The sequence below is a fragment of the Artibeus jamaicensis genome, unplaced genomic scaffold (assembly GCF_021234435.1).
Source record: "Artibeus jamaicensis isolate MK-2021 breed Jamaican fruit bat unplaced genomic scaffold, CSHL_Jam_final contig_332, whole genome shotgun sequence".
Lineage (NCBI taxonomy): Eukaryota > Metazoa > Chordata > Mammalia > Chiroptera > Phyllostomidae > Artibeus > Artibeus jamaicensis.
This window is the reverse complement of record NW_026521788.1, coordinates 860,189-884,764: the sequence shown is the minus strand read 5'-3', so window position 1 is coordinate 884,764 and position 24,576 is coordinate 860,189. Positions and strand designations below refer to the sequence as shown.

The 24,576-nt window shown below is 35.2% G+C and overlaps 1 protein-coding gene across 6 annotated transcripts in view; it reads right to left on the bottom strand.

Moving 5' to 3' along the window:
• Positions 1-21,054, bottom strand: part of LOC119057767 (protein FRA10AC1) — a 34,570-nt gene extending 13,516 nt beyond the window's left edge. The window contains exons 1-12 of one of the 6 annotated variants that reach the window (XM_037156664.2): positions 20,851-21,053; positions 20,500-20,569; positions 18,788-18,864; positions 17,446-17,541; positions 17,269-17,314; positions 12,848-12,924; positions 11,465-11,548; positions 10,858-10,942; positions 6,529-6,574; positions 4,124-4,237; positions 2,832-2,874; positions 816-934 (exon numbers count right to left, since the gene is read on the bottom strand). In XM_037156664.2, coding sequence (XP_037012559.2) covers positions 816-934; positions 2,832-2,874; positions 4,124-4,237; positions 6,529-6,574; positions 10,858-10,942; positions 11,465-11,548; positions 12,848-12,924; positions 17,269-17,314; positions 17,446-17,541; positions 18,788-18,864 — 787 coding nt within the window. In that variant the 5' untranslated portion in view covers positions 20,500-20,569; positions 20,851-21,053. The other 5 variants (XM_053664023.1, XM_037156667.2, XM_037156665.2 and 2 more) reach the window with 5 other exon arrangements.
• Between the last annotated feature and the right edge of the window lie 3,522 nt (positions 21,055-24,576).

Here is a 24,576-nt window from a genome sequence, read left to right as displayed (position 1 = left end):
ATCCACTCTAAGTTATCTGACTCTATAAGGGACTGAAAAAGCAACTCCCAGTAACCTTTATAATAGCTAATAAAGATATTATAGTACAAAGCAAACTGCTTGCATATATTATCTCAACTTCTAAACAATTCCATAAGGTGATTACTATACTATTATCATGACCCTTTTACACATGAAGAAATGAAGGCTTACAAAGCTTAAGGACTGCTAGGAAAGAAGTAAGTGGCTGACTTACCAATGAATTTGAATATCATCATTATTTACCCAGTATATGTGCATAGCACCATGCTAGGTTCTGATGACATATATATCAATTTCTATCATTTCAAGAAGCTCATAAGCTAGTAAGAAAATCACAGACTAGAACAATTGAAATCATAGTGTTATAATTTTATACTGACCTATCAATTATGTACTGTTTTAGTGTTTAAAGTGCCTTTTACATTCTTGACTCTCCATAATAAGTTCAAGCAGTACAGAGGCCAAATAGTCACATCACCCCTACTTATATAAGGAAAGTAAAACTCAAGAAGTTCAGTAACTTGCTCAAAGTAACAAGTGACAAATCCAGCAATCAGAAGGCTGTTTGCAGTATTATACCTTCTGTCAAAAAATGAATCAAAACCAATTTTGTTCTTGAAACTCAGGTAAGTTACTATAAGTCCATATCGGAATTCTCCAACCAGATTCCTTTTAACTACTATAAAACAGAATTCTAAACGCATTCACAAATTTAATCCTACATTTGAAACATATGGACAATTACACTTCGTGTTAAAAATGTAAGTAGATATCATACCCTAGTTCCCCTTTACCTTTATCCTTTTTCTTAGAGGTCTCTTCTGCAGAAGATAATCTGGATTTTTTACGTGACGACTCTTCACAATCTTTTTTTATTTTATCCTTCCTTTTTTTGGACTTGACTTCTTTTCTCCTTTACGTTGAACAACATAAAACTAAAGTTAACTTTTTCAACTGACCTTTACAAAAATTAAAACCAATGAGCAAAAAAAAAAAAAAAATCAAAGTACTCGTTTTTATAATGTAATTTACATAATAAGGAACCCTTAAATGAGTCTATAAATACTTTAGGGTAGTATACTATTTAAGACAATTCTGTAAGGTAGTAAAGCCTGAAAACTCTGAGACAAAAAATTATCTTTTATAAGTTCTCTATTCAAACCTGAGAAAACATAAATCATATTTTTACTTACTTCCTTTTTTTATATTCTATTAGCCATTTAAAAGAAAATTACAAAACAATTTCATTTCCCTCTTCATAATTCATAGCTGCCTACGCTTTGAAAAAAAAACACATACAACAAAAAGAAACCACAGTGATACTTCTATACCACCAGTAAACAGAAAATTCTTTTCTTAAGAATAAAAGACTATATTGGGTGGTGCAAAGTAGGTTTACAGTTGTTTGTATGGAAAATAATGCAATGATCAATAAATAATATTACAAGAATAAACTGTTTCACAAACTCACAACTGTGAACATACTTTTGCCACAACCTTTAGTAAAAGTATTATAGAATGAAGGTGTATTGTTAACTCATATGTCTACTTTAGACTTTCATTTTACTGCAGTAGCTTTATTTCTTCTAGGCCAGGCTTAAAAGGTTCTCAGTGCCATGGTTGGCAAGCAATTTATTTTAACTGGTTAAGAAAAGAAATACTTTATAGAAAAATATGATAATGCTGAAACTCAGACAAGGAAAGGAAGACAATGAGACAATGAAAAGGGTTACCTAAAAAAAAATTATAGATTTTCCAAAAATTAAGGTACTTGTGCCAAATATTTAATACTATTTAAGACAATAACCATTTTTTACCTCTTAAGAATCATTTCGAGTTTGAACTGAAGCTTGAAAGTCAAGATCAAATAAACACCTTGGATATCACTCAGTATCATTGATACAGAGGGAAAATAATGGTTTAGGCTATTCAAGTAACCTAAAGATTTCTGCCAATTTTAAAAATTAAAATATTGTTAAGTATTTAATATCTATTTTTAACAGCTGAAATATTAGGGTACATTTATAACATAGCTGATTTTAAAATTAATAGACTAATTCATATGTTATAAAGTTGTAGAATCTTACTCTTAGACTTCCGACTGTCATTCAAAACATGAAACCTGACCTCTGCGATCCTGACGGGCCACACAGACTTCGTCTGAGCATCTTCAGTGCTAAGGACTCCACTTTGTTTGACTTACCATATGCCAGGCTCTGTGCCAAGCACTTTAGATCCACTTTCACCTAATCTCCACAACAGCCTTAGTACCCTCATTTTAGAGATGATAAAACCTGAGTCTCACAGAGGTTAAGCAGCTTGCCCACAAAGATGATCAGTAAGTGGAGTAGCGGAGAGGAATACACAGGGGACTAATTTCAAAGCCCATGCTCTTATGCATACTGCAGATTACAGAACACTGATGCCGCTCCCCCACTCAGTATGCAGACACGTCCTGACAAACTCCACTTAAAAGTGTAAATCAGACATGAAAATTACATTATGACGATCTGCTTTATAATATAGCTTCTAAGAATATTACAGTATCTGAACATTGACTCCAAACTAAAAATTCTATGATCTGTCTACCACCCTGCACAGGCTTTCACATTTAAAACTGCTTGGCTAGAGGAAGGCCTGGCAACCTTCCACTTCCCTCATCTATATGGTCATAAAGTGATGCTAGATGTTCTATATAATCAACTAATTAAACCATCAACCACTCACATTTACATTTAGACCTCCAGTGCAGGTAAATGACTACACCCAAGACTATGAAACATTAACAACAGCATTTTAAAAGATATTACCTGTGATGAAAATTTAATTTAAAGGAACATTCTTGACATAATCCTAAAAAAAAAAAAGTTACACAGCTGAATATGAATAACTGCACTGCTACTGTACCTTCAGTATCATAAATTATCATTTTTTCTCATATCTTTTATAAGAAACAATCTTATGAAAACAATCCAATTCTTCCCACCTCAAAAAATGTATATAATAAATAGGAGAATGCTTGAAGAACTGACATCCTAACATTACTTTAGAAAAATATGCTCTCAATTTATTCTAAAAGCAATAGGGAGCCTCATATCAAAGACATCTAATAACAGTGTGGGTATAGTCATTTCCAATGAAGTGCTCTACAAGCTTTCAAATGGAAGAGCTTCTCAAAAACTCCACAATTGTGGCCTCTTCTTTTTTGCCTTAATCTCAGTTCACACTAGTTTTTTCCTCATGAGCACTTCCATGAGGAATTCAGAAACCAGTCTGTGTTGGTGTGTATTAAGCAGCATTTGGGGAAATTCATGACTTGTTTCTGGAGCAGGCAGAACACTCTGAGGGCACCTTTATTTAAGACTCAGAGAAGGCTGTTAACATAATGGAGAGAAGATGCTGACATACCGGCTTAGGGGGAAAAATGAATGAATGACAAAATCTAAAACATATATTAAGAGAAATTACTATATTCTGGGGTATAACCCTAAGCTTTTAAGACTGATATCAAGAACAATTATGCCCTCCTAAAATTTTTTCTTTATTGACACAAAGAGAGTACATTTATTTATTATCCCTACCACAACAGTGTGGCTATCAGCTAATGTGAGATTTTACAATGCCTTTTCTGACACTATGCATCTCACTTTACATTGGTGACATGCTCAAGTCAATGAGAAGAGATCTTTGCTTTACAAATGGAATTCCATTTGGCATTAGAACTGTTTCACCTAAATGTCACCATAATGCTGAGAATATAACTTTTAGGTTCAAGCATTGTTTATGACTTTGGGAAGCTCTAAGAAAAAGAGCACTTACAGGAAGATACATTAAAAAATTTTAACTGAAACTTAAATTAGTGTGTATATATATATTTTCATGTAGCAATATTTTTTTGTTCAAGTACAGTTTTCTGTCGTTTACCCCCACTCCAGCCCACCCCCCCACTCTTCCCACCTCCCTCCTGTTTCCACCCCCCCTTGTTATTGTCCATGTGTCCTATACAGTTGTTCCTGTAAAAAATTAGTCAATGTACTTTTAAATCCAAATTATTAGATAAACTTTGAAGAAACCAATCATATCCAACCTTGAATCAACTTACTTAATTTAACAAGTGCATTTCTCTTTTCTCCATGCTCAATATAACCAAAATTAACTTCCCAACTCTTTAAGTTATCTTTTTCATCACAATATTTATTTCCACAGAAAAACTGGCCTGCAAAAAAAGAAGGAATTATTAGCTATAATAGGTGGTGATAATATTTATCTATGTAATCTGGTATCTGAAATTAACTCTTAACATACATTAATAAACAACTGATCACAATAATTATAAATGCTCAACAAATGTGTATACAAGTATCAAATTAAAGAGCTGAATGAACTGCTTAAAAAAAATTAGTCACGGAATTTTTGCTCAATAGATAAGTTGACTGTTTGTATTTACATACAGAAGTTTTAGTGACTCCCTATTAGGGAATCTTACACTTTGGAAAATGGTAACACTAAGAGTGTATTCACTAACCCCCTAAAAGAATAAATGTATTTTCCAAAGTACATGCACATACACCTAGGTGAATCCTTTTCAATATTTAATAGTAGTATCAAAATTGATATTTTTAAGTATAACATAATGGTATTTAAGTATCAGCATAAAATGGCATTTAAAGCACATTTTAAAATGCTAGCACTTTGAGATAAGTAGAATAAGTAACCAAACCCGATGCTCTAAATTTTAGAATCACTTGACATAAAATCAATACTGCATTATCATGTCAACTGTACATTAAATACTTTTGCAAAAAAGGAATTAATACTGATGATCCAAAAGGGAAAAAAAGGCAGCACAATTATTAACTTCGACAGAAAAAGAAAATCAAACTTTCATTTCTACAAATAAAAAATTTGTATTTCATGTGCTCGCTTCGGCAGCACACATACTAAAAAATTTGTATTTCAATAATTTGCACCAACAGGAACCTGAATTTTTTTCACAAAAAAAATTACAAAAATTTTTTCACACACAAAAAATTATCAAAATAAATTAAAAAAATTATCAGTCCACAAGGCTGATAACTTTTCTAAACAGGCACTTTTTACTTACTCCAAATGAACACTTTATTAAATCTTTGTACTTTGTTAGTAATGGCTCTATTGCTAAAATAGCAACAAGACTGTAACTTTATAAGTCACAGCAACAGCAGTTTCTCCCCTTCCCAACTAATCCTTTCTTCAGTTACATGAATTTAGAGAATGTCCATCAGTTTTTTTAAAAGGCAGCATTGTTTACCATCAACTGAAAATTCCATTCAATAAAAGTACAAAATTTTAAAATTGGGATAGACATTTTAAATATATCTCACTGGTTTAGGTAAAAACAAACTAAAATGTAATCTTAAGAAAAGTTTTAAAAGCTTTATATTTATTATTTTCCTTGTCCTCTAAAGTAGCTCCAGGGCTGATATTAATTACATAAAGAAAAAAATTCCTACTGTTTAATTGCATAAACAATTTCACACCTGAAATAGATATCCAAGTTGTGGAAGATGTGTATATGAACCACAGTGATGTTATAAATGTTTAATCATTTTTTAAATGTAACCTTTCATTTTCAGTTAAAGATTTTTTAAGTTATTAGTTTAAAATTAATTCCTGCCCTGGCTGGTGTGGCTCAGTAGATTGAGCGCTGGCCTGTGAACCAAAACGTTGCCGGTTCAATTTCTAGTCAGGACACATGCCTGGGATGTGGGGCAGGTCCCCTGTTGGGGGTGTGCAAGAGGCAACTATGTATCTCTCACACATTAATGTTTCTCTCTCTCTCTTTCTCCCTCCCTTTTACTCTCTCTAAAAAAGTAGATAAAAATCATGAAAAAAATTATTTCCTAAATGCTCCTCTGTAGTTTTCAGAACATAACATTACTTGTTACTGCAATTAAAAATGTGATTATCAATTGAGAATTTTACAGCACAATACAGTACAGAGATATTAAGTATTCAGAAAAAAATTTATGAATAGATTACAACAATGCATAGAAAAAGCATTTACTGATTGCCCAACAAGTATCTGGCTTCTGCTGTAAGACTAAATATTTAGGCTCAATCTCAGTGACTCCCCCCAAATTTTTCTAGGTTCAAAGTGATATTTAACTTCTACTTTCAAAATGTGGATTTGACTGAAGACAGTAACTTTATCATTATTCAAAAAAACTGAAAAAGAGAAAAACTCAAGCATTCATCCATTGATAGTTAATTTGCTATAAAATCTTTAAACATTTTCTACTTATCCTCAACTGAATGTTCTAAAAGCAAAAATTCTAAAAGTAAAAATCTAAAGCATTATATTATTTTGACCTCTTCCAGTAATATATCCTGAATATACCTTTTCTAATTTTACTCATATAGATAATCACTCACTACATATCTTAGGAATACTCTTACCCAGTGACTTCAATTCAATAATGTAACAAAATAACCTTCTCTTATTAAAAAGTAAAATTAAAAAATTACCTTTTCCTGAAATTACTTCTTTTTCTACTCTCCACCTAAATCCAAACTGACAAGAAAAAATCACATTTATGCCAGAGTATTTATACACATAAATCTAAACATGGAGCCCACAATTAACATAATTACATTTATCGACCTAAAAATTAACTTAATTCCCATCACAATAGCTTTTTCTCTCTTTATAGGATTCCAGGTACTTAACAATACATTTGAACAATTACCAACTTATCTGTTATGAATCAATTTTCTTTACTTTTAAAAGTTAAGACGCCAAGCTACAAGACATCTCCATTAATTAAAATATATATATATAACCTGTTTTATAACACTGACAAAAAACAGAAAAAGAGGCCATGGTACAGTAACTAGGCAGTATTCTCAGTGCAAGAGTGCACAGCCTTTGGATTTGGACTATTTGGGTTTACTTCTCGGCTCTACCACTTAACAGCTCTGTAACACTGAAGACGTTATTTAATCTATTTGTTCCTGTTTCCTCACATGTAAAGTAGAGTCATAGAAGTCTCTACCTCTTTTGGTTAAGACATTTAAATGGGATAATATATATCAAGTATTTAGAACAGCACCTGGTGCATAGTATACCACTGGTTAGCAAGCTACCACCCACAGGCCTGTTTTTATAAAGTTTTACTGAAACTCGACTGCACCCACTCATGCAGGGGTGGCTGTTTTCCCACAACAACAGCATAGTCATGAGCAGGAAAGTGTAAATGGTACCAGTCTGGAGCCCTAAGGCAGACAGTTGTAAGCATTCCCTTCAGATTCCTAAAAACAACTTTTTTTTTGGCTAAAAATGATTTTTCTCCACTGCCTTTTAAGATCTTTCATGTTCATATGCTAATTTATCATAATTCTAGTTAGTAGTGTAGTTTTCTATTCAGTTTACTTTTATAATGGTTAAAAGCTCAGCTCCAATAAATGGTGATGGAAGGAGACTTGACTTGCAGTGGTGAACACAAAATACAATATACAAATGATGTATTATACCACTGTACCCCTAAACCTATAAAATTTTATTAACCAACATTGCCCCAATAAATTCAATTCAAAAAATAGCTAAGCTCCACAATTATACAGACGCAAAGCAAGCTCTACCATTTGTTAACTGATTCTATGGCCTTGGGAAAGGTACATAACCTCTCAATATGTTTCCTTATTATAAGAATCCTAATCTCATAGGTTGCTGTATTAAGAAAGAGAATTCAGATGAAGTATTCAATGCCTGGTTAACTTGGTCATTTTTATTTTTTTAAATCACTTATTATTTGAATTACGCAATCTTGTATTTTAAATGTAAATGAGGGCACAAAATATTTCAAAATATTCTAATTAAAACCCAAAGAAAATAGCCCTGTCTGGGTAACTGATTTGATTAGAGCATCATCCCAAAACACCAAGATTGCGGGGCAGAACACATACAGGAATCAGCCTTGGCCAAATGTCTCAATTGGTTGGAGCACTGACCTGAACCAAAAGGTTGTGGGTTCAATCTCTGACCAGGGCACATACCTAAATTACAGGTTCAATCCCAGGTCAGGGTGCATGCGGGAGGCAACCATCAATGTTTCTGTCACATCGATATTTCTCTCTTCCTCTCTCCCTCCCTCTCTCTCTAAACTCAATGAAAAACATACCCTCTGGTGAAGAAAAAAAAGGTTCAACTAATGAATGCATAATAAGTGGAACAACAAATCAATATTTTTCTAATAAAAAACAAAAAAATAATATTCCCAGTCTACAAAAAAAGAAACAAAAAATTCAAAATAACTGTTTAATTTTATTTTTAAACCTACACATGTATGTGAGGATTGCTTTCCATCCAACTTATGTTGGGATATCCATTAAAACACAAATATATAACGTAACAGTTTCCAAACTTTTCTTTCATTCACTAATCTGTTCAGCAAATAACTATTAAGCAACTCCTTACTGGGCTAGGCACTCTGCTGAGGATAAAGGGTCATTAAAATAGTGTCTGTCACCATAAACATTTTAACCTTATAGGGAGATAAGAAATGTCACAAGAAACTGCAATATGTCCTACTGGTAAAAATTATGGAGGTTTTGCCTCAGTATGCTTTTGTATTCTTTCCTGAAAATTTAAATTTTCCTGCTGATAGGCTGGATTAAAAACTGGAGTTACTCAGGACTTGAGTAACTCAAGTTACTCTTCTTCTTACTCTACCTTCTAGCACAAAGAGCTCACACATGGAAGCAATGAGAGAGAAGGATTCTAAGTTCCTGACAACACAAGGTTCCATGCCATCTACTTGGACTTTTAAGTAAAAGAAAAATAAACTTCTACCTCATTTAAGTCAATGTTCTTTGGGAGTGCTGCTGTTCATTGCAGCTGAATCTAATCTCAATGGGAGCCAAACAAATTCTCAATGATGAAAGAAAACTAGGAAATGGAGGTGTGGGGCAAAGGTTGGAATTCACTAAAAATGCCTAAGTATCTGCTACATATAGTAGGCACTGAACTAAAAGCTGGTTAATCAAAAAAGGATAAAACACTGCCTTTGGGTAAGTAAAACTGTGAGAATGCATTCTTGCAAGGAAATCAAAGGCACTAGTCTGTCTCTAACACCTCAAGCACTGTGCACCAAAAAGCAGTCATCACCTTTCCCCTTGTGTGGGGTAAGGGGTAGATGGGAAATCTCTGTATCTTCCCCTCGATTTTGCTATGAACTTAAAATTGCTCTAAAAATAATAAAGTCTTAATTTTTTAAAAAAGATCCCCCTCCCTCCATATTTTATATTTCCCTAGTCTTCAAAACCTGAGAGTCATATTGACTTCTTGCACTAACCCTCACATCTGACTATTCATCATGTTCTAATAGGAAAATATAACTTGTTTGAAGATTATCATCTTTAAAGTATGATTTCCAGTAACATCCTGTGTACTTTCAAATGGAGAATACAAGTATTTAATTATTTACTATGTATACATTTTCCCCTTAACTGTTTTGTTCTTTTTTTTAAGAGCAGACACCATGTGTTAATCCATGACACTCAGCCCAGTCCTCAATAAATACTGAAAAGCAAGCAACACATGAGGCATGGTTGAAAAGCCCACGTGAAAAGCCCACTTTGTCACGTGCTCTTAGAAGGACCTATTTTTCACATTCAACTTGCAGTGTAGTAACTTGAATTAACTCCAACTGTTCTGGTGCTCTTTGGATTCAATATGGTGATAACTAGTACAGATATGAGAGCTAGTTCATAAGAAACTGAGGAAGTCTTTGGGATACACCAAGTGCGTGGGTTTGTAAACAGGGTTATAAAAAAATAGACACTAGCCCTGGCTGGCGTAGCTCAGTGGATTGAGCGCGGGCCTGTGAACCAGAGTATCGCGGTTTGATTCCCAGTCAGGGCACATGCCTGGGTTGCAGGCCAGTTCCCAGCAGGGGACTCACGAGAGGCAACCACACATTGATGTTTCTCTCCCACTCTTTCTCCTTCCCTTCCCCTCTCTCTAAAAGTAAATAAATAAAATATTTTAAAAAGTTAAAAAAAAAAAGAAAAAACATTAAAAAAAAATAGACACTAATACTATCTAATAGAATACTGTAAAGCAATCCACATATTAAAGGCACTAATGAAATATTAAACCAACCACGGTTCTGAGATTTAAAAATTTAAATAAAAACAAAATCCTTATGATAAATAAACAGGTTGTCTTTCTTAATATAAATGTACATTACCCAAACATAGATTTATGCAACATTCCCTCCTCATTTCAAACTGAGATCATATGTTCTTGGGTCATCTTCTCTAGCTATAAATGTGAAATTTGAGATAGGAATAAAAATCCCTTTAATATTAACTAAAGTAAGATGTAAAGTGAGAATGAAAATCCTCTGTTATAATTAGCACTGATTAATTTTACTAGAGTAGACATTTACATAACAAAAGATGTACATCTGCCTCTTTATAAATGGTAATCAATTTGGAAAATACAGCCTATCAATTTCATCTGTCAAACAAGACATCATTCTGCCATGTCAAATCATTTATTATAATCACTGGTGGCTGTAGATTAGACTCATGATAAATTAGGATCCAGTAGCCACTTGTGTTTAATTTTAGACTTTTTTGCCTCAGCTCACAAAGAAGCACCCTTAACTGAGGGGCCCTTTATAAATTCCACAGCTGCAGAGGTTAAAATGGTCCAAGTGATACTTCATAGAAACAGGGCAATTTAGACTAGAACAGCATCTTTAAAAAAATAAAGTGGGGCATGACAATGTAATAAGAAGAAACAATACACTTGTATAAGAACCTTCTTTGATAAACATCTGGAAGGCGTACCTTATTTTCTCTGTATCTACTGAGATCTGCTATGCAGTATTCCTTGAATAATTTATCATAGTATTTCTTTGCAAGTCTCTTCTCCCTAGATTTATAAAAAATACAAATCTTCATTCAGAAATCCAATCACAGATTGGTACTTGGAAGCAACGTCAAATAAATAACACATGATATAACAATTACTGTTTTAAAAGAGGTCTATTACATACATGTGCATAGAATATCTGAATATTAACTATTACAGTTGTTCTCTCTGGGAGAAGACCTGGAAGACTTACAGTCAGACATGGGAAAGAGTCTTACTCTTCACTTTTTACCCTTTGTAATGTTTGGATTTTTAGAACCATTTTCAGGTATTGCTTTTTCCCAAAATATTTAAAAAATTTAAAAAGTATCATATTACAGGACAACAATATTTTTTAAGTGTGTTTTAAAGACAAAGTCAAGTAATAAGTCAGTTAAAACTGCTAAAAATTATCAAAAGAATCAAACTAGATTCAGTAATCTGAGGAATGGTTTTATGTCCTCAATTCAGAACTGTTCTGCGCAGGACAGGAGAGACAGGATGAAAGCACTTGATGCATTATGCGCCGATGGCTAAAATTACCAGTTCATGTCCATTTCATCTTCCTCATTCCATAGGAATCTATGGTTTTCTCGTATAACATCCATGTCTGTCTTGTCACTTTCCCTGGAAGATAAAATCATTTAAATTTAATGTAAACACAGAATTAGTCAAATTTAGGAGGTCAAACAGTTCTGTGATATTTTTGAACACCTGAGTAAAAAATAATACAAAAAGATAAAGACAGTTTTATTTGTATGTATATATGCACATACATTTGTAAAAACAATTTCAGTACTTTTTCAAAAGGTACTGTGAAGAGTCTATACAGAAGCAACTTAAATGGATGAGAAATCCATCCATTTCTGGCACCAGTTTCAGTTATACACATGGTGCTAAAAAAATCAAAATTAGGATAAGAAATCTGAGTAAATATTAAATAGAAGAAAAAATGTATGACAGTAAGTTTCAGAGTCTAAAAAAAAGTACCACTACCCTATGGAGATTTAATTTTTTTTTTAAATAAAGTTTTCTATACCTCATTTTTCTACAGCTTCCCAGGAAGACTGAGTAAGAAAGAGGGTTGAAGGGTATGATGTTCCTAGATACCACAACAGCCTGAGGGTAGAACAAGGGATTGTTGGGAAGTATTACAGACCAAACTGAGAGGGAGATTAGTCTGGGATAGATGATGGTATAAAGTTTTTTAGGGCTCTCCCAATTCAGAAAATTGTTAAGTCAGGGGAAAAAAACACACAAAACCAAGAGGCTCTGATGAGAAAAGCCTCAAACATAGGAAGCAATTTCACGTGTGAGAAATATTAGAGTGAGGTTTCTTGCTTGCCATACCTTTACCTTTTTATCCTCACCCGATGATACACTTACTGATTTTAGAGACAAGGAAAGGGAGAAAGAGAGAGAGGGACAGAAACATTAATGTGACAGAGAAACACTGATCAGTTGCCTTTCTCAAGCACCCTGACTGGGGACTGAACCTGCAACCCAGACATGTGCCCTGACTGGGAATTGAACGTGGGACCTTTTGGTTTATGGGATGATGCTGCAACCAACTGAGCCACACCAGCCATGGCTGCCCTACCTTTTAAAAGGCAATCCCAAACACTGAGGTTTAACAAGTTCATCCTCACAAAACAAAACAAAACAAAACACCCAAAGCTGTATAATCAGCGACATGTGTATTCCTCACATAATTGTTATTGACAAGGGCTACCTACTGCCAGAGGAATGGGGTCAACGAGAAGCTACTTAGATGGATGCTATGGATGGTCCTCCACCCTATGATATAACAAGGAAACCAGAACGGAAAGCAGAGGAAGATCACAGAATCAGAAAACACAGTAGCGGTGGGTCTTTGAAAGATCTCCACAGCTACCTCCAATTCTACATAAACTTCATGACACTTACCGTGATCGCCTGAAATCTTCTTTTTTGCCACCATAGTATAAAATATAATCATTTACAAACTTTGTATGCCTTTGATACTGAAATGCAAAAATTAAGGATTTTACTTGTTCAACAGTTGAACTATGTCTAAGATATATTAGTGAGTAGGAATAAAAAGCATAGTATGAGTCTAGTTTTTTAATATGCAAATATACACTATACATGCTTATAAATTCAAAGGTAGAAAAGGTAAATATTAAACTATTAAGAGTGAATATTATAGAGTACAGGGATTTTTACTTTATAAGCAATATAAATGTTTATATTGTTTTAAACATTTTCCAAGCATATACTACTCATGATAAAATATGTATCTGGGGAGAAAGTTTCCTCTTCTATTGCTGAACTACATATGGCCTCATACCACCATTCATTTTAATCATCACAATATGAAAAATTATAATTTCTAAAGTTAAAGGTAAGGACTACAGTTTACCTTTCACTATTATAAAATATAATTTGGCTATGTATTCCAATAATAATAAAGCCTCTAAAAATATAAGACACAACTTTTACAACATTAAATTCTAACAACAGGCTTTCAAAAAAAGTAAATATAAGAAATCAGATATTTTTGTAAATTTTCTTTTAATATTCAAAGATCCACAGTCATGTTTATTTTCAATTAAGTATAATAAGATGCAAAACTTTTTCTTTTGAAAAGCTTATGGTGCTCTCTCTACCAGTGAACATGCACATACTAGAACTGACCTTCTCTGTAATACTGTCTGTGACTGACTACATCCTACTATATTACAGATGGTAACTTAATTGATTACAATATATTCTAACAGAGTCTCAAATCTGAATATACTTCCCAAAGTGGAAACAAAACAGTTAACATCTCAGAAAAAAGAGAAGAGCCAACACTGTAATCAAAACAGCCTGGTACTGGCATAAAAACAGGCACATAGACCAATGGAACAGAACAGAGAGCCCAGAAATCAACCCACTCTCTACAGTCAATTAATATTTGACAAAGGGGGCAATAACATAAAATGGAGTAAAGATAGCTTCTTCAACAAATGGTGTTGGGAGAACTGGACAGCTACGTGCAAAAAAATGAAACTTGAGCACCAACTTACACCATACACCAAAATAAATTCAAGGTGGATAAAAGACTTAAATATAAGCTGTGACACTATTAAAGTTCTAGAGGAAAACATCAGCAAGAAAATCTCAGATATTTCACGCAGCAACATTTTTACTGATATGTCCCCTAGAGCAAGGAATATAAAGGAAAGAATAAACAAATGGGATCTCATCAAAATAAAAAGCTTCTGCGTGGCTAAGGAAAACAGTATTAAATTAAAAAGACAACCAACTGTATAAGAAAATATATTTGCCAACGATACCTCAACAAAGGTTTAATTTCCAAAATATACAAAGAACTTACACAGCTCCACTCTAAGAAGACATCTAACCCAATTAAAAAATGGGAAAAGGACTTGAACAGACACTTCTCCAAGGATGACATACAGAACATTCAGAGACACATGAAGAGATGCTCAATATCGTTAGCTATCAGAGAGATGCAAATTAAAACCACAATGAGATACCACTTTACACCGGTCAGGATGGCTATCATAAATAAAGCAACAAACAACAAATGTTGGAGAGGTTGTGGAGAAAAGGGGTCCTTAGTTCACTGTTAGTGGGATTGCAGACTGGTACAACCATTATGGAAAACAGTATGGAATTTTCTCAGAAAAATAAAAATCCACCTGCCTTTTGACCCAGCAATTCCACTGCTAGGATTATATCCTAAGAATCCTAAAACATCAATTTCAAAGAACCTATGCACCACAATGTTCATAGCAGTACAATTTACAATAGCCAAGAGTTGGAAGCAACCTAGGTGCCCGACGGTAAATGAATGGATCCAAAAATTGTGGTACATATACACAATGGAATTCTATGCAGCAGAGAGAAAGAAGGAGCTACTACCCTTTGCAACAACATGGATGGAACTGGAAAGCATTATGCTGAGTGAAATAGGCCAGGTGCTGAAAGACAAATACCATATGATCTCACCTTTAACAGGAAGCTAAACATCAAAATGAACAAGCAAGCAGAATAAAAACAAAGACACTGAAATAGATGACAATGGGACAGTGACCAGAGGGGAGAGGGGAGAGGGAAGGGAATTTAAGGGGGAAGGGGGGAGGGATTTGGGGGAACAAGTGTGAGGGATGCAGGGATGAGGGCTGGGGGGGGTAGGGATAGGGGGGAGGTGGGGAGCACGGGACAGGGGGTGGGCTTGGATGGGAGAAATAGACAAAAAACTGTACTTGAAAAATAACTAAATTAAAAAATAAATAAATTTTAAAAATAAAATAAAATAAAATGAAACAAAAAAAGAGAAGAGCCAAATATCTGGACATACGGGTTCTACCTCTTCGCCTAGTACTAACTGGTCATGTGACCGTAGCAAGTCACTTAAATCTTTTAGAGCTGGGGTCAGCAAACTTTTTCTGTAAATAGTAAACATGCAGGCCATATGGTCTCTGCTACAGCTGCTCAGCTCTGCCATTTTAGTATGAAAGTAGGTACAGATAACACCTAAATGAATGAGCATAGCTGTGGCTCCAAAAACACTTATTTCTAAAACAGGTGTTGGATGGGACTTTACTCCCAGGAAGACGGAGTAGATAAAGATGTACTGCTCTCTATTCCTCCCACTAAGAACAGCCAAATCCCTTGATTACACGAGTTTACTTAAAGAAACATAAGAAGACTCTGAAAGGTAGAGAGAAGGCATATCAGCTATGGACCTCAGGACTCATGGTATATGTGGTAGTGAATTATCCTTCCTGAATTTTTTTTTTTAGAGGGAGGGGAAATGAGAATGAGAAAGAGAGGGAGAGAACCATCAATGTGTGGTTGCCTCTCAGTAGCCCCCTACTGGGGAACTGACCCACAACCCAGGCATGTGCCCTGACTGGGAATCGAACCAGCGACCCTTTGGCTTGCAGACCAGCACTCAATCCACTGAGCCACACCAGCCAGGCCTCTTTTTGCCTTTTTCTTTCTTTTTTTTGCAATTGTTATAATAATTTATTAGGGGATGTTTAAGTATATTTAAAATGAAAATGTATGAACAACAGCATATAAATTATATTTGTATTAAAGGAGACTTTAAAGCAAAAAAACCATTACTAGAAAGATATAGGCATACTTCAAAATGACAAAAGTTTATGTTCTTTAATAAAAGATAATAATTCTACTTTAAAAAAAATTTTTTTTTTGTATTGTTGTTTAAGTACAGTTGCCTTTTTGCCTTTCAATCCCAGGTTTGGAGATGAAGAAAGCTAGCAACCTGGAAATACCAAAAATACAAACAAAAAAGAAAAAAGTTCCAAAAGCCTTCTCTAACTGAATATCCAAGAGAGAGGCAGTCTAACAAGACAGATAACTTTTAGACAATAACCATGCTACTCCAGCCAAATACTCCAGAAAAACGGTGTCACGCCTCTGCTCGTTCCAGAGAAGCAGACCTAGACTCTCACCCTCCCCAGGCTTTTAGATGCCCCAACACCCTCCGATGATCAAAGAAGGCAGAGAAGATGTTGAAAGGCTGAAGGAACAAGGGGCAGATATAAGCAACTTGGTTAACAGATAAGAGGAATAAATAAACTGCTGACAAGAAAACACCTATAACTTAAAGTATCAGAAACAGTAACAGAGTGAAACAGATTACTATAGGTGGGAGGGAGTGTACCTAATTGACAGTCTCCTTCTCCCAATCCTGACCGTTAAGGAATACATACCTAGAAATACTTCAGGTCTTGCTTGGCCTCTCTCTTTCTCCAATATTCAGTTACACAAAAGGCCAGTGGTAGTAGTCTCTGTAATGAGCCACGGTCTTACCAAAAAGTTGAACTGAGACATGCCTATAGCAGGGAAGTAGGGTACGGTATGTTGCTTAAAGGGAGCCCAACTCATGCCTGAGAGCTCAAGCCAGAGCAGATAGAACAGTCCACAGACAGACCTATACTTAATACAAGTCTTACAAAGACTTCAGCAAAAAACCAGGTAGGAAAAGAATAAGAGTTAAAATGAGACAGAAGAGTATAAAAATGAGAAATGTTGAGAGCTTGGTAAAAACAGGTTAGAAAAAATACTGGCAAGTTCATGAACTTTGTAAACCTATTTAGAGAACATTTGGAATGTTTTACTATTTTTTGTCTCTAAATCTTTTTTCATATATTAGTAAAAGAGAACTGTACTCAAAAGCATAAGTAGCAAAATTCCACATCAATAAAGACTTATCTTTAAAAATAAAATATCAATCTATCTGACTTTACAAGATTTCATAAAATAAAAAAGTAAAATTTAAAAGTCTATTAGTTATTGAAAACCTAGAAGTATAAAAAGGATACAGCATCCATAGCTATGAGATGAAACCTTCTATTTCTTGCTTCTTCCCTGTTAAGACAAATTTCATTTTAAGCAAATTCAAGTATCTACATTCTAATGAATATAATCAAATCCCCAAGTCTCTGAGTTCACAAAAACACCTTAAACCAAAAAAAGTAAAGTACAATGAAATACCATACCTATCCAGCAATTCTGCTGCAACCTGTTTATGGACCACCTTTCCATGTTTTTCTTTCTGAAATGGCTTTTGGAGCAGTAAATCATCTTCATCTGTCCTGGTTTATAAGAAGAAAAACTATTAAACAAGTTTAATTTTTTCAAAGAAATTTCCCATTTTTTAATGTTTTCACAACTGGAACATGTTTTAAACATTTAAGTCTTAAAAAGGAATCACAGATCTTTAGTGAGACATTTTATGTCTCCTTAAATTGCTTAATTAGTATCTTAATTTTATTTTTATACCTAGAAAATGGAGAGGATGAAAATGACAAATGTTCAAATCCTGGTGCCTGACCACCTAGGTTTCTGGGTTCAAATTCTGGCTGTCATTCACTATCTTATTTTTTTTCACCATCTTAATCTTAAATAAAAATAAGTTATTTAAGTTCTTTGTGCCACAACCTCCCTGCTTGTAAGGATAATGAAGCTTTTGGTTACTGATAATATGGAACAAGAAGGGCCAAGTCTAGATAACACAGACTGTAGATGATGAGCCCTAATTACAGACATATATAACCCTAGAGCAGAGAAGACTGACCAACTAGATTTGCTCAAATTCTATTCTTACAAAGGAATATTTTTGAATAAAAAATCTTGAAAATGTAAAGTACCATAAAACATAATTTCTTATAATTATTTCTATTCTATTGGTTATCCATGAAGACTGAAAAATGTTCAGTCTCAATTATTATGCCTAATATATTGCTCTCAGTGTAAAATAATAAACCAATTCTTATAAGTTTGATTAATCAATCAACCACTCCTAATAGATAAAAGCAAGGCTCTAAGCACTAAAAGCTGAAAACCTCACCCTTAAAGACAGCTACTCCACCAAAATGGAGTAGCCTCATCATAAGGCCCAGAGTGTATCTGTTGACAGATCTTGTCCCTTCCAATAAAAACTTCATGAGCTCCTTCCCTTGATCATTTAGCCGGCCCATTCACAAAATCGTAAGAATTGTGCCATATCACAATTTCACACTCCACACTAACCTCATTTTGAAGTCAAATCCTAGCAAAGGGACCACCAAACTATCTGTCATAGTTAAAGCCATATCTTAGCTATGCCATCTGCAAGTAAAAAGTCCATCTCCAATTTATGCATCTGTAAATCCCTCCACAGCATAAACATTTATTTTTCACAAAATGGATCTCAAATTTTTTAGTCAATTCATTACAATTCACTGAAGTGAAATCCCTTCACATCATTGTCTTCACAAACACAATCCAAAAGCTTTCAATATTATTTATAACTCATCTCAATCTAGAAAGGATTTGAAGCACAGATCAATAAAAAATTACCCTTTTTTCCTTTTGCTAGATTCTCCACAGTGTTCATCATCACTAAAATCAGAGTCATAGCCTCCATGACCATGCATCTGTAAAGTATAAAGTCAATTACTTAGCACTTAAGCTGTCCCTTGTTCAGGAAACAGAATAGTTCAAAAGGAAGTTATATTTTAAAGACACAATAGTTTTAAAGGACAGTGGTGGGTATGTCACTGTCCATGGACCATCCACACATCCAAAACTTTCATTCACTTTGAAATAACAAACTTAACCTTCAGAAAATGAATAAACATTTTTTACCATTATGCCAACACATTAGTTTTTTACCTTCTTCCATTGAAAACTAGGTCTAGAAGCAGCTATGTGACTGCACACAAAGGTCAACAGTGCTTCACTTTAACTCTGAGTACTAACACTTGCAGTGTATTTATCATCAACTTTGTTCCAGGCATTACGCGAGGTCTTTTACAAACACTGCTTCTAATTCTGCAATTTAGAAACTATTATCTCCATTTTAGAGGTGAAGAAACCAAGGGCAAATGAAGTAAAGTAAATCACTTACATAGAGCAAATAGGTGGCTAAGCTGATTTACTCGATTCTTAAGCCCATGACTTCCAACTACTCCAAACTGCCTCTCTGGAATTTGCTAACACTTTGATTATTACACTCCATTAGACTTACTGCATTTGTGAACAGTACATTATTAATTGTTGAAAATGTGCCTCTTTTTTCAACATATGCAGATATTTCATTTTTCTTTTAAAGGTTTTTTTCTAGGTAAATCACCTTGTCCTTTGGCCTAGTCAACCTTATTTTCTTTTTTTTTTTAATTGAAATTCTTAGAAATACTGAAAGACCTTAACTGTCACTAAGTTGTGTTGGAAGCAGCTCCTGGTTTCAGCATTATGTTGAATTTGGGGATGCATTATTTGCATATTTGATGTCATAAACACCCAATTCACATGGCTGCAAGAAACCGGTGCAAATCAAATGATATATCCAACTTTTTAAACTTTAATATTCACCGCAACAAGTACAGCAGGAAAAAGAGGAAAGAACCCCCTAAACTTCATTGCCCTAGATGTAAGACAAAAGATATTTCAGCTCTCTCTCCTGCCCCACAAAATTCTAGAGGAAGGCACCGGCCAAGGTTGAAAGGTTATAACGCTACAGCTCCAACTCCACCCTCGCATACATCTGTCTTCACCTTGCAGATACACCTGGATCTCACCCCCTCCATCACATCAATTCCTTGTTCCACCTATCCCATCTGTTCAAGCCATACCAGCCCCTTACTCCTTGTCTAACGACCTCACTTGCACATCTCGATGGGGGACAACCGCTGGGTGCTGCTTAGAGGTATGTTCTGGGATGCTAAGTAAGAGGTATGCAGGATCCTGACGCTGCGCATTTCATTTGTCTTTCTTTGAACAGGTTCTACAACCTGTGAGCCTCAGTCGCCCCCTTTACAAAAGAAGGCTAGTGAAGAGTAGCAGTTTCGCAGGACTGGAAATTGAATTACCACATACAAAGGGTTTTAGAACAGTGTCTGGCACAGTAAAACCCCGTAAATGTTAACTCTTAGTACCATCATCATCTTGTTACCACACACCACGACACCACCTCTTCCCCGTTCTCCCTCTCCCATTTCTTTTTCCTCTGGCGGCTTCATCCATCCCATACCCTCTCCACTCAGTGGTTGCACAAACATGCTCTCACTCACTTCAGGTTATGAATAAACTGACAGGGACCGAGAAAAATTCGAGAAAGGAGACGCCGACCGTCTCCAGAATCTATCAAAATAAAAATAAAAAAAAAAAGATAATCAACAAGTAGCATATGAGATACAAGTTCCAGGTCCTTCTATCCGATACCAAATACGCTCACGGCCCTTCTCAAATACCCCTTCCCCACATCCCCGCTTTGCCAAGCTCGCCGGAAGAGTAGTCTTTGTCTGTTTTCTTGGCGGCTGCAGCGACGACCCACGGCCTGAACGAGCCGCTGCAGGTCCGCCCCAGTCGGTGGAGGCCACACAGCCCCGCCAAGGCCAAAGGAGCCACTGCTAGCTCCCCACCTCTCCCTACGGGTCCTGACAGGTCGCTGCTTCCGGTCTGGCTCGGCCGCGCGTCACACTTAAATGGTACCGTCCTCGGAGGTCCCGAATTTGTGCTACTGGCAGAACATTCCCGAGAAACAAAGGCGGTGGAGGATCAAGGCCGGAAGGGGAGGCAGAGGCTGCCTGCTTTCTTCGAAGTCGCTGCCGTCACGCAGTTTTTTTCCTTTGGGCCTTTTCCCTTGCCTTCTCGGGAGCCCCGTATCTAATATGGTGTGGCACTGCTCTAAGTCCATACCCCCATTAAAAAAAAAAAAAAAAAAAAAAAAAAAAAAAAAACCCTTCCTGAGAATCACCAGCCGCCCTCTTTCTAGTAACCTTAGTAACGCCTCCTCGTAGCATCTTCACTGAACCGCTCACTCTAATCTGCTTTTCTTTGTTCTTATCCGCCCCCAACCCGCCCCAAACCCAACCCCCGCGCCCAATAAAACCATTCTCATAATTAGAGCAAAAATAACTTTCTTTCGTTTTACCACCCACACAATAGATACCATTCCAAATGCAGTGCTGGTGGCAGAGGAGCTAACCAAGAATGTAAGGAAAGGAAGACTAGGAAATAGGGGCGATTTCACGGGGCTGCGGATTCTCTGCAGACAAGCGACCTGGCACGTGTTAGAAGAGAACCAAAAACAGTTACAAAAAAGAGAGGAAAGAAAAGAAGGAAGAAACGCAGGAAAGAAAAATTACTTTACGTTCCACCAGATTATCACTGTGTTTTACTTTTTCTGCATTACAGTGCTTCGTTCTGCTTTGCAGCCCAGTGACTGCGTTAATAATCTCTTGTCTCCCTCTGGTTGATGCTTGATATTCATCTTTGCTTCCTCCTCAGTACCCAACACGGTTCCTTGGAAACCACAGCACTAATTAAATATGTGTTGAATTGAACTGGCACACCACTGACTTTAGAGAAAATCTTGGCACTTAATGCGAACCCATCATTTTACATCTTTTACACTGCACAGTAGATAACAATATCCTCATTGGTTCAAGTCTCCCTTCTGCCTGACAGTAAATTATAGCTATTTCCTGCCTAATGCAAAGCAGTGACTATGGTCTTAAAAATCTGTACCTTAAATTACTGTAAATTCAATGACTTCAAAATGCAATCTGATTACACATCAGTGAAAAGCATTTATTCACAAACTTTAAAGTATTGGGAACCTCACAATTTAACAATATACTATATTGAATTACTTTGTCAAACAATTCCCTTTTTAGTAAAAATCTAAAAATATATATTTAGTTCTTTTATTTATCATCAATAAAATCAAACACACCTGCACCTTGTATATATTCAATTTACTTTCTAACAATATTTGATGTTTAACAGCATTTTTCTTCCAGTCTTAGTGTATGTATTTTTGTCTGCTGCTTCATTTAACTCTTAGGACAAGCCTGTGCTGCTGTGTTATGAGCCCCATTTTGCTTTTAAGAAACAGAAGCATAGAACATAAAGCCACACACCTGGTGAGGGGCTAGAAACAGAAGTGCTTCTCTACTACAAGATCCAGTTTGCTTACTCTCTCAGTCTCTCTTTGTGTAAATTTCAGTCTTTCTTTTTAACTTACAGATTGTGTGGGAAGTAACATTCTGGTTCTAACATTTTAAGAGTTTCAGATCTGTTGCTACCAAGACCATTCAGCTACAATTTGCATTTTTCCCTTTGAGGCAGCAGTTATTGAAAGTGAGAAAATAGAAAATAATTGTTAGATATAGATCACATGATCTGAACTAAAAACAATTAATACAAGATAGAAAACCCACCTGTTCAGGAAACCTCAAGGTAGCAAGTGCAGCTCAACAACTATGAAAAACACAAATATAGGTCTTTATTAAGTGCCTATTTTAGGCAGAACTGTGTCCTTCATCATCAGAGTTACAAACATGTAAAAGCCACTCCTTACTCTCGAAAGTCCACTGGTAAGAAAGAAAAACTATATAGAATAATAACAACAATTTAGCCTATCATATGCCAACTGCCTAGTAAATGGCATGAACCTGTGGTTCCCAATCTGTGAATGTGTTATTTCAATTAATATGAAAATTTAAAGGCTGTGTGTGTGGTGGAGGTGACAAAAGTTGGTCCCCATTCCCCTTCATCACTTTCCCCTCTTCACATTTTTATTGCTTTCCCCACCCACCAAAAAAAAAAAAAGCTGCTTTAGGAAACAGTATGTAAAGAGACACACTTCAAAGTCAGCAAGACCTGCATTTAAATGAGGTCTGACACTTACTATCTAGGAGGTATTGGGGAAGTTATTTAATTCTCTGAGTCTTAATTTCCTTATCTATGAAATGGAGATGATAGTAGTAGTATCTATCTAACCAGGGGGTTGAAGAGGTTTAAAATGAAATGATGCAGCTAAAATGCTTAGCATGATGCCTAGTTCATAATAAATACATATAAATGCTACTTGAGGAAAGAATCTGATTACAGGCATTCTTTCTTAAGAATAACTTTAACAATTAATGCTTCTTGAATATGGTCCAGAAATGGATCCATACATATATAAATAATCCCATGACTAATGGCACAGGTTTAAGTATAAACTTTTCAATACATAGTTCTGGGTCAATAGAATAATATGATAAAAAATAATCTTGATTCCTACCTTATACCATACACAAAGTTAATTTCAAAGAAAATATCTTTGTGATATTTCATGATATTTTCTTGAAGGTGGGAAAGTTTTTTAGATAGGAAACACAAGTAGCTAAATATAAAGGAAAAATTAAATTACGGACTTGTTCATTTAAAAGGCCTTATTAAGAAAGTGAAAGTTCAGTCACAGGATGGGAGAAAATATTGTATTATGCACATTCAACACATTATCAGAATATAAACAGAACTTTAAAAAGTATGAAATGAAAGAAAGAAACCCAATAAAAAATTACCAAAAGACTTAAACAGACAATTCAAGAAAAAAAAGGATATAAAAATGGCCAATGTACATGTATACTAGTTAACAAAGAAAAACAAATTAAGAACACAATACACATTAGCTATATGGAATACAGAATAGCTAAATGGAAAAGACAGATCTGGTGCTGATGAAGATGTGGCATGACTATAACTCTTACGTGCTGCTGATGCAAGTGTAAATTGGTACAACCACCTTGGAAAAGGTGTTTGGTAGTACCTACTGATGTTGAATGTATATATTCTATGTCTCATACATTCCAATCCTCAGTGTATTTTCAACAGAAAAGTGTACATATGTTCATCAGAAGACATGTACTAGAAAGCACTAGCTGTAAGTAACAGCAATATTTATAACTCAAAATCTGGAAGCAATGCAAATGTCCATCAGTATTAGGATTGTTAAATGAATTGTAGTTTATTCACACAATGGAATACTATACAGAAATAAAAATGAATGAAGTACAGTTATATGGAACAACATGGATGAATATCAGTAACAATGCTGAGCTAAAGAAGCATTATATATGCAAAATAATACATACAGCATGACCCCATTGATATAAAAGACAAAAGCAAAAGTTATCCCTCACAAGTCAGAGTAGTGGTTCTTCTGGTGGGTATAGGGGAGGCAGTGGTGGCTGTGGGCAGGAGGAGAGGATGCTTTTAGGGACATGGTAATGTTCTATTCCTTGATCCCAGCATTCATGACATGAGTGGTCCATTTAGACCTATAATCTGTGCATTTTATGTATATGTTATATTGC